Raw genomic sequence first — 15,353 nt, 5'->3', positions numbered from 1 at the left:
GATGCTAGTTCCACCCTTTAATCAGCCCCTGCCAGAGTGCAGAATCATTTCTCAGAGCCACACGTTATCTGCATCTCTGTGAGGACAGTGGGATACTTCGTGAACTCTGCTCTTCCAAGACATTCACTTGAGACTTGGTGAGGGGGATTTCCAGACACATAATAACCCATGCACGTTCATCTGAGACCTCCCACCAAGAATAAGGCTACCAAAGTTCCCAAAATCCCCAGCAAGTAAGGAATTTCCCTAACTCTCTAAATCTGTCCTGATTAAAGATGTCTAAGTAAAATTAATGACAGTTCAAAACTATTAGGAATAAAGGCAGAGTGGCTCTGATGGCACATGCAAGAGCTATATGACTTAGACTTTCTAAGTAGACTGTCTTAGACACTTCTGCTGGAGAGCAGATACCACAAAATACTTGTAGAGCTTCATCTAGGGCTGAATGAGCCAGCACCCAACACTCAGCAGTTGTGGCACAGAGCACTTCTGTAGTCTTAGAGCATTCACAGGCACTGATGTCTCTCAAGCAACTGGAAGATGCAAAACCACCTTTTTTTTAAAGACTGACATAATATTTTTGCCAGAAAGGCTTGTTAACAATAAATTACTTCTGTCCTTAGTAGAGCCTTCATTTGTGCATAATAAGTCTCATTATCTTTGAATTAGCCATCATCATAATGAGTGGTGAGCAGATATAAATATTAAATACAAATAAATGTTACATGGAGGAGTCCATTTCTTGAGAGCAGAATTCTTCTTCCTCTGTGAGTAGTTGCTGCACTGTGCCGGAAAAAAATCAACAAATTTCTGGAAATAGTTTCATGTACTTTCAGAATTCCCATACAATGTAAGAAAACAATAAGTGAAATCTTTCAGAATACTTCTGAAATTATAACTTTACTGTATGTCTGTGCTCCTTTTTTAAGAGTCCTTTAAAAATAAAATCCAAAAGAGAGAGAAAAAAAAAATTTTCTCTTGTTTAGAAGGTATTTGCAGTTTCATTCCTTATGTGTGATCAAACTATTGATTTTTCAGGTAAGAAAAAGATGTGATTTCTCAGTGAGAATATGGACAAGCAGTTGTGGTTTTATCCAGAGCTCTATAATGTTATTTTGCTATGGAGAAATTCATAATGCTTTTACTGTACTAGTCATTTGTTTTGTAAATGAGCAAAAATTAAGATAATTTGGAGGAACAAGTAGTGTCTAATTGGCTTGTTTTATAGCATTTCTTTTATTAAATACTATCAAGGCATGCAATTTAAAACTAATAATAGAATGTAAGCATCCTGAGAAACTAAAAAAATTAGGATAAAAAATCCAAACAAACCCAGAACAGTTGAATTACTCAAAATTTGAAGGCCAAGGGATGACCTTTGGCAACACAAATAGATAGCATGTTTTTCTTACTATTTACAAGCCCATACTGCTTCTCAGAAGAAAAAAAAAATTAAAAACAAAACAAACAAACAAAACAAACAAAAAAAAAAACAACAAAGGAGATATTTAAAAACTCCCCAGAATAATGACTGTGGAAATTTGGTAATAAACTTTTTATGAACTTTTTCCCAGTTTTAATGAGCAGGTTGAGGAATCACTCTGCAATGTTTGAGAAGCAAACCAGCAGTTTTGAAATCCTTGAGCTTTAAAAGCATCTTTTAAGGTCTCCAAATCCAAATTGATCAGTGTAATTCCATATCTTTACCTGAAATGTATTAAGTCCCTTGTTCTTTCATTTCTGCTGTCTTTTTGAGGATTCATGCAAATGTCTGAAAGGTAGGTGTACTTTTGTACTTTTTGCTATATTAAATCACTCATTCTTGTGGCAATGTTCATCTCTGAAGCTGAAATACAGGTAGAGAAACCTTGATATACTTGATATTGCTCTGATATACTTGAAGTACTGCAAATTAATGCACTGTTTATCGTACCTTAAAGCTTTATTTGGGACAGTGGAAGTTATGTTTTTAAATGTGAGTCATTTCAAGATTAATTTTTTCCAGGGGTGAAGGATAAAACTCAAACCACATTCTGCCTAATGCCAGCTCTGAAAAAAATGTTTTCTTATTTAATTAAATTATTCCTTATTGTTAGTTGTATAGTACCTCATTTGAACAGGTATGTTTTTCATGTCCAGGAGATCTTGTTTATAACAGAAGTTTGTAAAACTATTTAGAAGGACAGCATGAAAATCAGGATAATTTTTATTTCTGGAATGATCCTTGATGTTATGCTCCGGACTTTCAAAATCTTCTGAAGTGAAAACTAAGCTTCTGGTGCAAGAAAATCCCCTCTATAAATAGAATGAGCACAGGGTGCAAGAGATAGATTCATGTTTGGGTATATTAACCACAGTAGATAAGACATTCCTTGGAAAAAGTGTGTCTGAATAGCAAAATATCCTCAAGTATGCAAATACTTTGTCATGATAGAGAACCTTGCAGAAATGTATAATTAAGAAGAGGTGCAATTAAATGGAGGTTTAGAAAAAGAAGACTCTTAGAGTATCAAATGTGTAATTTTCCTGTTCTTTTCTCATGTTTCAACAAATACAGCTACAGAGAATCATTGGGAAGGAAGATGACTTGAAAGCAGCTGGAGACGAAACTATAATTCGGGTATGAAATAGAGATACATTTTCCTTGCAAAAACATTGTCATGTTTCCCATGAACTTTGTTATTTTCTCAGAGGTTTTAGATAAGTATATAAGCCTAAGTATTAGTGCTTTAATTAAATGAAAGGGCATGATTTGCCAACTGCTTTCTAACTGGGGAAGAAAAATGTTTGTAATTTCTGAGCCTTCTGGTGAAATGGATGCAATCAATATGTTTCATGACTGAGTACTCACTTAGTTGGGTGGCTTCCATGAGCTTCTATTTTAAAGTAACTCTCTTCTATTTATGAAAATCTCAGAAAGAACTCTGTATGCCATATGAGAATAGAAGACTTTCCAAATGGAAATTGATAGCTTAAGATTACCTAAGTGCTGCTGTTGCAGTGGTATCAGCTTATTCTGAGTTGGTTTGAAATGTGGTTATTGTCACTGAGGTGACAAAGGCAAGAATTACTTTAGTTAAGTCCAATTCCAGAAAGAGACATCTTAGATGCAGACCAGAAGAAACAATCCTAGAGTAGAATTATCCAGCTGGGAAAGAAGTTTCACTGTTTTGCAACCCACTAGCAAATGGTAAATATATCTCATCAATGAAAGGGGCAGGTAAATTCCTATTCTCTTCTGTTCTCCCCTGAATCTAGCCACCTGCAACCTCTCTTCTTCTCAGAGTCTCTTGAGTCTGTAGTCAGCACAGGACAAGATAATCTGTAGCCTGGGTGACATTGAGTGAGACTGAAAACAGAGAGGGGGAATCCTGAGCATACTGAAAACACCTTAGGAGAAGCTGATGAACCATGTAACAACTGATGGGAGAATCAAAAATGGCCTCAGGTTGCACCAGGGGAGGTTTAGATTGGATATTAGGAGAAAAAATTTTCACTGAAGGTGGTCAAGCACTGGAACAGGCTGCCCAGGGAAATGGTGGAATCACCATCCCTGGAAGTGCTCAGAACACATATGGATGTGGTGCACAGAGACATTGTTTTGATAGACTTGACAGTACTGGGTTAATGGTTGGACTCAATATTCTTAGAGATCTTCTGCAGTCTAAATTATTCTATGATTCTAAAGAAGGGGAGAGTACAGCTGGATTGTCTCCATCTGTTACTAAAGATGCTGCTTACATCAGCAACTTGCTTTCAGCTGTAAACTTTCAGTTTACACTGGGCATGAGACAGTGGCTGCTCATGTTGGAAGCATTCAATAAGGAATTTATACAGGGCTCTGCTTTGTAAATTGTGCATCAGCAGTTTCTGCAAAGGGTTGCTCGTGTTCTTTACTTTTTCACATACCTGAGGAAAAAATGGAAGTGGCTATTGCTGACACCCTTAAAATTTATTAGGCATAAACTGATTCACAAAAGTTTTCCTCCCTCAGTGTATATTCAAAGTTCAGTTAAAAATTGTTTGATTGACAAACAACCATCTCCTTCCTTGAATCTTTTCATCAGTTACCAGATTAAAATAGCTAGGATTAATAGGGTTGTCTGCTCCTCAAAACCTATTTCAATTGAGACTTAACTGCCATGACAGTGAAAGAAAAAGGATCTTTATTCTGCATGAATGCACAGCTATAGTATAAAATTTCCAGAGAAACTTTGATACAGTTAGACAGATTAGTTATCAACACATAAGCTTATTTTGAGCTAATTAAATACCTGAGCTGGAATGTCTCTATTTTGTTTTTGTCTTGCTTCAAATTTGTCTTCAGAGTTCTCCATTGAGAAAAATCTGAAGTTGTTGTAACCAGAAAATGTTATTTAATGCAGTTTCTTAGAAGATTATAAAGAGAATTCTAGTATGAAAGAGTTAAATAGCTCTGGGGAATACAGCTAACTTGAAATTATTCTGGCCTCTCTATTTCTACATGGCAAAATCCAAATTACCACATTTCTCTTAATTATTGTTTTCCTTCCTGTCTTGGTTTCTTACCAAACAAGTTGATTATCTTTGTAAGCAGTGAATCTGATTATTGGATATGTTGTTGGATATGTTTTTAGTATTTATTTTTTTATAATTATGGCAGTCATAGTATTGCCTTTAAGCAAAACAAATGAAGCATAAAAATACGGGGTTTAAGTTGACTATGTTTTCTGAAAGTTGAGATACTGGTACAGAATTTTGGTGTTTGGGATGGTTCTTTATTTCCACAACACTTTTTCAATTTTCATATGAGTTTGCTGTTTTTTCAGAGCAAATCCAGTCTCTGATATCAGATGGCAAATGTCACCAACCTAGGAAAATACAGTTTAAATGGTCGTCTGCAGCTTTGTTTAACCAGCAGGTATATCCAGGTGTGTTCCCTGTACAGTGTGTCGACAAAGGTCCCAGTCATTTATTTACTTTATGGTGATCCCATTTAATACTCATCAAGTTACTATATATGGAAAAGAAAAATCAATTTGCTGTTCTCCTAGGGCTTGTATCTCTGCCTTTTTACAGAAACTTCGACTTACACACCTAAAATTCAAATTTTCACCACTTAGTATCCTTGAATGGGATTACAGTGGAATTGACTATCCAGATACATATATTTCAATTGAGGGCTTTTCTTTTTCTATTATAATTGATGCTGGAAGAAAAGCAAAAAAAAAAAAATGCCCAGCTTTAACTGGCTCTGTCTTTTGGGAAGCTTGATGCCGAATTTTGCAGAGCAATCAATCTGGCCATCTCATAGCAGGGGTGCACATGGTGAAGGAGACCTGCAGGCACACTTAAAGCACTGGAACCTGGTTCATTCTAATCAGACTGGAGAAAATGGTGCAGAAGTCAGTGGAGGCAGTGGCTGCCTCATCTCAAACACCCTCCCCATAGGCCAGAGGAAATGCTCCATATGGCTTCCTGGCAGTGCTGTTCTTCATATGGAACATCCAGCTGAACACGTTACCATGGTTCATGGAAGAGGAGAGCCAAGCTCCCAGCCTGGAAGTGATCTAGATTATAGAAAGTGCATGAACTAGAAGATTTGGTTTATTTTGAAAAGGTGTTGCCTGGTGAACAGCATCTGTTGCTGAGTTCCTTAAAAGGATATTCTAACAGTGTAAAGTGCTTTAGTGTCCTGGCCGTGATAACAGTGCTAATGGTGGCAAATATCTACAGGACCAGACCGGTTGTCTAGATCAGGGACTTTGCTCTCAGGCCCTTCAATTTAGATTAATGAGTTATCAAATACTTTTAATACCTCTCATTTAATATGCTTTACGTAATGGGTAAACTTAAAAATTACTTTTAGGTGCTGTTAGAAAAGGAGTGACAATACAGAGTGTTCTATATTCGTTCTTGAAATGAAATTAGTGTTGTGAAATATGTGCATTGTCTCATTTCCAAATGATTAAAGATAGGCTTCTGGATTCCCTAGTGAATACATTTTCATACAGTGTGAAAAGTATGATTGGGGATTTTTTTTAACATTTAACTAGTAGTTAGGGACACAGCTACTCATCTCTTTAAAACAGAAATCTTATGAACTGAAATTGAATCTGACTATATGCAGTGTACTTTTAGACTCACATATTAACAATTAACAGTTTCATATTATTTGAGTATAACTTGTATAAGAATTGTGATGCATCTCTTCAACCACAGAAACTGTGCAAGTCATTATAACTTGCCCATCTGCTCCCTAGAATCTCGAACTGGTTTAAAGTTTTCTAGCCAGTGCTTCTAGGTCTGCATGCCTCAGTATGACTAAAGACAGCCTAAAACTGAAGGAAGGTGGTGGTTGGGAGCTATGCTCTTCTAGAGCAGCAGTACTCTGTAACAGGGCACATCAAATTTTACAAGGATCTAGTCCAAGACTAAAATTAATATCCCTCCCCAAAGAGTCTGTCATTAATCTTGTAACCTCTCAGTTCAGATGGAATGCACATTTTTTCTTGACCTATCTTCTCCAACATAAATATGTATGTTTTGTGTCAGCAATTTAACATTGAATTCTGTTGAAAAGCTTTTAGATACTATAAACGAAGGAGCAGTGTGATATTGTGCTTTAAAGAAAGCTCTCCAGACAGGTAAACCCCCTAAAAAACGAAACTGTCTGCCACCAAAATCTTGGGCTATTAAAAAAGTGCTGGATCATTTTTTGCCTCATGAACAAGGAAATTATTTTATTTTTCCATATGGTCTGATGACATTGTAACCTCAAGAGAGAGAAAGAAACATTTGAACAGGGGCTGGCTGGGGAGTTGGTGACAAGCCACCGGAGCTATTTTCAGCACGGAGAGCAAGAGGATTTGCACGTGCCGAGGATGGATCAAGTCTGCCTCGATCGAAAGAGTGGGCTTCATAGCACATCACACCTCCTGAGGAGGGTCCTCGTAATGGAGTCTCTTCTTTTGGTGCAAACTTATATTTTTAGAGTATGCCACAAGAGAGAGGCAGGGCCTGAGTTCTTGTGAGGAGCTGTACCTAGCTGTGTGTAGGAGCTGCTTTCCTGGGCTACCAGCAGGGCATGGGTCAGGCAGCCTCGAGCTTTGCAGTGCTCTTTCCTCACTGCTTGGCACATCAGGCAAGTTTCAACCTGTTTCTATTTGGGGATTAAAGTATCTCCTACAGCATCTACTCCCAGATTTGTTTTAGCCCCATTGGCTGGAAACTATTTTTATTCTGTACCTCCTTATGAATTGATGCAGAAATATGGGTGATGGACTGAAACCTGAGGGATATCCGTGTTCTTTATTACTAAACCTGAGGATGTACATGTTCTTTATTACTAAAGGCTCTAAGTGTACAGCAGAGTGATTCCATGGCATTAGTTGTCAGTAAGAAAGCAACTGATCCTCCCAGTAATAGGAATTATGGGTGTTATTGGATGTTGTTTATTGTTTAGAAGATGTTCTGTCAGACTTCTCAAAAACTGTATCCTCTGTAGAATCATCTGTGCACATTTCAGCCCTTCCACATCAGATCTGGGGTGTTCTTGAATCCTACCTAGTAAGAACGAGCATTGAGAAACTCCATGAAAAAGCTTCAGTATGGATTTACATTAGGATGAAAGATGATTCATCATAAAATATATAGTTTCATCCTGGGGCCCACTTGAGACTGTCTGAACTTTGCCAAAAAGGACTGCTTTTGGAGGTCTGGATCTCCTGGTCCCATTAGCTGGCCTGCTTACAGTTCTTTTGACTGACTGTAACTGTTAGGATTAATTTCATAATGGACACATCTTTTGAACCTTCTTACCAGAACTGAGTGGTAGGATATATTCCAGCATCTGAGAGACTCAAAATGGCAGAAAGCTTGAATTCCCTTTAGCAGTGTGTGAAGCTAGGCTGGAATAGAAGCCTGGCATGGTGAATTGACTGAGCTAGCAGCTTGAAAACAAAGAGGATTTCAGAGAAGTGTACTCGGAAAAACTTGTGAAGATTTAGTCTTACATTTGGAAAGATTTGGGACATCACTAGCAGACAGAAACTAGGGTATTGTCCTCCTTGCCCATCCTCACTTCTCTGCCCATTCTTCCATCTATTCACTCTGCTTCTGTCTTAACAAAAAAAAAATTCAATCCAAAATGCATATTATTTTTACAATTTCTAGTGAAATAAGACATTGCACAGCAAATGCCATCTCTCAGGAAGCAAGAAGGGAACAAGAACGAATTGCAGATTTTAATCATAATGAATGCTTTCCAGTCATGCCTCAGGCAAATTCTGCAAGGAAAGGTGGTAAGAATCTAGAGACAGTAAGTCTATTAACATTTCAGATGAGTTTTGAAAATCAGTTAGGTACATTATTCTGAAAATCCCATCTCACTGTGTGATAAGTTTCTTCTCAGTGGCACTTGTTGGTACTTGCTGCAGTATCAGGTCCTAAATGTCAAAAGCTCAGTGGGGAGCTACAGGATTAGGTAGGTCTTTGCCCATGACTCAGTGTTTGCAGCATCAGGCCTCTTATGTTAACAGCCTGTGTAATGTAATAAGGAAATAACTTGTGTTATCTGATCTTGCTTAAAAAGGAATAATTGCATAATTCAGCAGTTCATGATACTTTTGAAAAGTGTAGGTAGGCGTTGACATACTCTAGGAAAATTAGTCTGTGTTTGTAATATGTACATACATGTTCATTAGTTCATAGACTTGTGTGGCATCAGATTGTGTGGTCTTTGGGATTCTTTGTCTGAACCAATGGACCCTGGAACATGTCTGAGATCCCCAGTTGTGATACATGTCTCTGCCCCATCCTATACTTGTATCAAGATGAAACTCAGACCACTGGGATCCTTTATCCACTCTGTGCCTCAGCTTTCTGTAAAAGGCACAGATCAAAAGGGTTCTATGGTGCACTGTCCCAGGGCCTGAAGCAGCCAGATACACCAGAATACAGACTTTCACTCAGTCTAGATAGTGACTCGAATCTACCGGTCTGGTCTGCTTTGCAGCCTGGGATTGGGTTACCAATGCATTCTGATTGCCAAGAGAGACATTCCAAGTTAAGTTATTCTTTTACCCAAGCTCACGAGGGCAAGGTGTTGGAAATATTAATAGAATTCTCATTATCTTCTAACAAGGATCTGTCATGTTGGTACTAATTTATACAGATCAGCAGCAAAAGCTTCTAATGATTCTGTGGACAGAAAGGAATTATGTACTAACATGTACTTTAATTTAATAGCATTAACTCTAGGAAAAACAATTTTTTAAAATTTTACCCTTAAGGTGTAGTCTCTGTGGTCTCCTATTGCATTTTACGTTTTAAAGAAATGTACTGTTTTGTAGTTTCAAAATATATTTAACTCTCACTAACATAGTGTTTGGACATCTGCCAGTTTCACTGTGGAATTTCAACTGATAAAGAAGGTAGCCAGCAAGTAGATGCATATTTGTTATAAATCCTGGGATAGGCTTTGTCATCTTAGATAAGATGAGGTAGGTATTGTTTGTATGCCTTCTTCTGGCTTGTAACTAGAGAAACATTAATAGGAGACAAAAACTTTTGCTGTCACAGACTTAGTTTTGAAAAGGTTTTTGTAAACAGTTTGTTTTCAATACAACACTGATTATAATATGGAGTAATTAAATTAGAAACATTAAATTGTGTAATCATGAATTCGGTTCTTAAAATTACATTAGCAAATTTATTCCTTGCATTTTTCAAGTTTCTTTTAAACATGTAAGCAAAACCCACAAAAAGCAGATTACAATCTAGCTGCAGTGAGGGATATGTGAATTCTTCTCTGTTTCTTTTTAAAAAACTTTGCATTCTGATATAAATAGTTTGGGTTTCAATTTCAAATAAGCATACATGAATGTTTGACTTTTGGCTTTCAAAAAAGCGTATGCCAATGTTTATGCATCAGTCTTCACAGTAATCTGAAGTGTTTAAACTTCAGAAGGATGGATCTTGTGGGTATTTAAATATTCTTTGTCTGCAATTAAGTGATAAAAGTTAAGTAAGTACAGTTTGCATGTGGCTTGAAAAGTGTTTTTTCCTAGGTTCACTCATGCATAACTCGTATCACTGGCATTTGGTGAACTGTAGCTTGTAGTGGAAATGAGGAATGTTAGTGCTTTAACTATAAAATAACTGTGTCATGTATGCAGTAAGCATGAAACATGGGGGACTAATGGGACTTGTTATTGATGATGCTGAAAGCTAAATAACCATTAGTATTAAATCTTATGAATAGACTCTTGTCTTTCATCTTACCTCTTTAACCAGATAAAAGACACAGAGGCTATTTAGATGTCATAAGAATAGTTTGCTGAAATCCCTAAAGACTTTTAAAAAAAATCTCTCTTCGTGTTGCTTAGTGTTTTGTTGTGTTCAAAGAAATGCCAGCATGCTAGTGCTGAAAGAAGAATAGAGCAGAAATCTAGTATTATGTGTGGGTTTAGGCTTATTAAAGATTGAGTTGAAATAGTGTGTATGCCTTCTCTTCAGAAATTTCTTCTTCAGAATTTAAAAATATTTGTAGAAAAGTCACTAGCCCTGAAAATTTACAGGAATCCTTTTCAGACCATATTATAATAGAGCATTGTCAGTGTTGGCATTTTCCTAGCTTCATTTTTAAGACTATCATGAATGTTTTTAAATGGCTGTAACATATTAAAAATACCTAACTAAAAACTTCCTAACAGATATTAACTTTATTTAAGCTTTCTATTCACCTAAGAATAAAGGTTCTTAAAGATTTAACTTGCAACCTTCTCCATTTTAATAATAAATATAATAAAATATTATAATAAAATGCACTGGTGGTGATTGGAAATTGTTCCTATCTTTCATGTAGGGTATTTAGAAGCAGAGCTTATAATACACTGTTAGTGGTCAATGTGGAAGAGTTGTTCAACTCTGAGATATCCTGTGTGATAGCTTTGGGAACAATAATTTGGGAATTATTAAATTTCAAGTATCTTTTGGGAAATTCTAGTTCAAATAAATAATTTTTAGATTCAGGTGAATATTAATGATCACGCAATGCATAACAATCACACAGTTTTGGGTTTTTTTATAGGAAACAGAACTGGACAGCTGTGGTGTTAATACCGTGTTGCTGGTGCATTTCTTTGGAAAGCAAGGAAAGGAAAAACTTCGCTTTTCCGAGTTTTTCAGGTACTTTTTCAGTTAGGCAAGCCTAACAGGAGCCTTTCTTGTTCTTACTCCCTGTGCTTTACCCCAGCTCAGACATTTATCTCACATCACACTGTGTTGATTCAGAAAACTGAGCAATGAGATGGAGATGATTCATGATGTTGCATGATTGAATTCCCCATTTAGCTCCTAGAATCTGCTGTCTGCTGGAGCTGAGTACCATGATAATTCCTAGCAGCAATGTGCCAGGAGGGTTGAGACTCTCCTCTTTGGCAGCTGTGTGGTGGCATACCTTGAAGCAGTGTGACTCATGAGTATTTTTTGTGACCAAATCACCAAAAACGTGACTTCTAATCAATTAAAAAATGTTTTCTGAGCTACCTCCTTTCCCATTACAGCTGTCATGGTAAGCTACAGGCAACTTCTCCACTTGCTTCAAATTCCAGCTTCTGTTGAAACTTTCCCAGTGCCTTTTCCTCTACCCCTTGAAATACTTTTGCAATGGGACTATGCAGATACTTGTTTGAATCTTGACATACATATTGTAGCATGGCATCACGAGAAGATTATCTACATCAGTATTACCTTTTCTACAAAAATAATCAGTCATTTAGAGGCTGCAAAAATAAAGTAGAATAATGTGTTTTGCTTCAGTTTGTATTCAGAAGTGGAGAATGTGTGGCAGCCCTCTTAAAAATGAATGTTTTTGCAATCAGTGGACTAAAAAGTGTTTGGCTCCAGTGGCTCTGGTACATACCAGTCTTCAAATAAACAACGTTTCCCTTTTGAAGACCTCAACTCAATAGGAATCTAAGTGAGTAAAATAAGTTTAAGATGTCTCCAGCTCTCTTTTCTATAAATACCATAGATCCTCTCAATGAAACAAAAGGCAGAGAGCACCAGTAAAAGGTTGTGTTTGCATATACAGTGTAAACTGAAAAGCCTCAGGTTTTAGATAAAATCCTACATTGACCCAATGAGGCATGACATTGATGAAACTATGTACCTTGTACATTCAGAACGCATAGGTTAAAGACCTTTGCCTGCCACACAGATAGAGGCCTGTAATCAAAATCAAACTCCCACATCTTGCTCTTAAAATTTGTGGGATAAGTGTAAGGTTTAATGCAGGTAATTTTTCACCAGTGGCAGTTATGTTTCGTAGGGCTGGAATGTGCCTCTTTATCACTGCGTAGACACTCCATCTCAGCTGCAACGTGACAGTGGAGTTTGTTTAACACGCAGAAAGGTGAATAAAAGGATCGCTGTCTTTTTAACCTCTGCGAGGATATCACCTTTCACATGATTTTATTTGCAAGTAAATCAAGCACATCATTTCTGAGTTCCTATTGTTCAGAGAAAATGTGATTTCTATCTGATGGCCTCTCATAACACTTTACTTTCTGCGGGAAGCTATTGTTGGCTGTTTGATCAAAGTGCCACACTGTTTTTACAAGAGATGACTGATGAGCTGTTCAGACATAGATCATTGTCAAAAGCAGAAAATAATGATGGTAAATGCTTTTATCATTTTCCAAGTTCTTGCCTAGAAAGCTTTTCTATTGATCAGTGTAGTACCTAGTAGAAAGTAGAGGTGATTATGTTTGATTAGGATGCACTAAAACTTGTCACATTAGTTAAATACACAGATATTGCTGTGCTGCAGAGTCCTTAAAACTAAAAAAACCTAAACATAAAGAAAAACCAACCAAGCCACCCAAAATTTAAAAAAAGAAAAACCACAAAAAATATAAAAATAATCCCCCCCCAAAAGCAGGAGTGCTTTCATTCTGAAATTTCACTGTACTTACATGGGAATTCTGAAAGCTGAGACCACTGTTCTCATCTCATTACTTACTTACATTTTCCTCATGCCCCCTCTTTTAAGTTTGTCTGGCATTAAAAAATCCTTTTGTAAGTGTGCAACCATCTGTGTGTGCATGTACACCAGCATTGTCTAAGCCTTTTAGCCCACAGCCCAAACATTTAAAAAATGTCAGACAGTCACTATACCAGGGCAATTAATTTGCCCTGTTCTCCTTTCTTTGCATTGGGATGGCACAAAGAAAATGGAAACTGTCTACATCTCTTGGGGCAATGTGAGGTTGATGTAAACCAGTTCTTGTGCCTCTTTTCCTACTGCCCTGAACACAGGAAGCACGCTGAGAATAGGGAGGGAAAATGGTCAGGCATCTGTCTCCAGCTGGTGCTTGCTTCTTGGGGAATCACAGGTATTGATACACACATAGACAATCCTCAGGCAGTGTTTTCATCAGATGTGAAGGTACTTGCAGAGATCTTCAGGCTACTTAAGATAGGACTCAGAGAACATGTTCAGCTTCAGACTGCTAGATGAGTTCTTATTCGTTGTATTGTCCTTAACATAAGGACATTATAGTAGTTACTAATAAGAGCATACTATTTCAAAAGCAAATGTTTCCCTGGCAAATGTTAGGAAATAGAAATTTCTGGAGTATTTTTATGTATATCACTACTGAAGGTGTGGCCTCTTGGTCAAATGTACTATCTTTTATTCTGAGTAGAAAACTATTTGGTTTTCTAGGTATAGGAAATATTTCTTCCTGACAGACACTGGGTTTTTTTCCCCCTGGAGAAAGTCCCTTACTGATCTTGTTTAAGTATGTCTAATCCCAAATAAAAGAGGAGACAGTATTTCACTCCCTAAACAGTTTACGACTGCTATGATTTTTTCTGTAATCTGTCCCCAAGCAAGCTTAAATCTCTCACATTCTCCTTGAATGAAAAAAAGAAAGTGCAGAGAGTAGGGAAAGAATATTCAAAAAACTCTCTGATTGTTGTATTTTTTCTGGAATGTCTTATAACAAAAGTACTTCCCAGTATGGTTAAACAATGGGCATCCTTTAATCATATGAGAAAAATTAACATTTCAATCCAGTTTATGTCATTTTCTTACCTGATTTCTTGCTTCCAAGCTTTTCATTAATTATAGAATTTTGTACCAGAAGTATTCTTTACTTATGGTTCTTTTTAATTTCTGCCTTAGATTGAAGGTCACAAAATGTATAACCATACACAGATCATGCCTTTTCCCTACCTATCCTGTTTCTTTCCTTCAGTATTTTGAATTCCTTGATACATTTTATTTGGAAACTTTCATTTAAGAAGCCAGAATGATCCAGGCTGGACCCCACTGCTAGTGCTGACATTTCTGGGGGGCTGTGGTGTGTGTGTGCCAGTGCATGGATGCAGGATCTCTTTTCATCAGCCAACATTCTGCTTCATGTACTTCTGCTGTGATGGCAGCTTGTACATTTTCAGTGATTTTCATCTGGGGATTTGGAACTGCTTTGCAGAAATAGAGTGTGATTGCCTCCCTGCTTGTCTCTGTTCCTACACTTTCATCTGTGTGTGTGCATATAGAGAGAGCCATAATACATAAGAGATTTCATCAGTTATAGCCAAGATCAGACAGTGAGGAATGGGAGAACATCAACAAAATCTGGCTTCATGATATTCCTGTCATAACTCCATCTGAATATTTCCCAAATACTTAGTAAAGAGCTTGAGAAAAATATTTTTCTTCCTTTCCTGTGAGCTTAGCAAAAGAGTGGCTTGGTTCGTTTCTACAAAACACATAAAAATAAAAGCAAGTTGTTTGGTTTGTAAATGCTAAGGGCAGTAAATCAAAGTGGGTTTTGCTTGCTATTCTGAAAATGGTGAGATTGATTAACTGTCTTAACGCTTGCGAACCTGAATTTACAAGCATAGATCTAAATGTTCTCTAAAGGTTAATGGTCAAGCCTTTATTAGATTTTCTATATTCTGGTTTGAAAGTCAGATTGCAAAAAGGCAACCTGCAGCTGGTTTGCCACAGTCTCTTGGTGCAGAGAGGGTTATCAATTCTTCAGAAGGACTTTGGTGTCCAAAGAGGAGCCAAAGCATGATACAAATGCTGGGGTGGTATATCCACCACTATCTTTGTTGTTAGATTCCCTTCCTATAAATCAGTGTGACAGGAACTGGTCAGTTCTGTATTAAGAGTGTTAAAGCTCTGCACAGACAGTTCAGGTCAAGAGGTGTAGAAAAACTTACCCTAACATTTCCTTTAGTGTTCCAGTCTTTGTTTCCTGCAAAGAATACAGTGCTAGCTCTTCTCTACTTGGAGGGGGAATAGCTGCATTCCTGAGGTCTCCCCGCTTTTACTACATTTTCACTTCTATTTG

The 15,353-nt window shown here is 37.1% G+C and overlaps 1 protein-coding gene across 1 annotated transcript in view; it reads left to right on the top strand.

Annotated features, from left to right (window-relative positions):
- MICU2 (mitochondrial calcium uptake 2) overlaps positions 1-15,353 on the top strand; it is a 139,130-nt gene that overhangs the window by 111,322 nt on the left and 12,455 nt on the right. Inside the window, exons 7-8 of the mRNA XM_014877578.2 lie at positions 2,558-2,620; positions 11,072-11,169. Coding sequence (XP_014733064.2) covers positions 2,558-2,620; positions 11,072-11,169 — 161 coding nt within the window. The remainder of the gene's footprint in view (positions 1-2,557; positions 2,621-11,071; positions 11,170-15,353) is intronic.

Source organism: Sturnus vulgaris, chromosome 2 (assembly GCF_052056855.1).
Source record: "Sturnus vulgaris isolate bStuVul1 chromosome 2, bStuVul1.hap1, whole genome shotgun sequence".
In the NCBI taxonomy this organism is placed as follows: Eukaryota; Metazoa; Chordata; class Aves; order Passeriformes; family Sturnidae; genus Sturnus; species Sturnus vulgaris.
The sequence above is the reverse complement of the archived record's forward strand: the minus strand, read 5'-3'. Positions and strand labels throughout refer to the sequence as shown.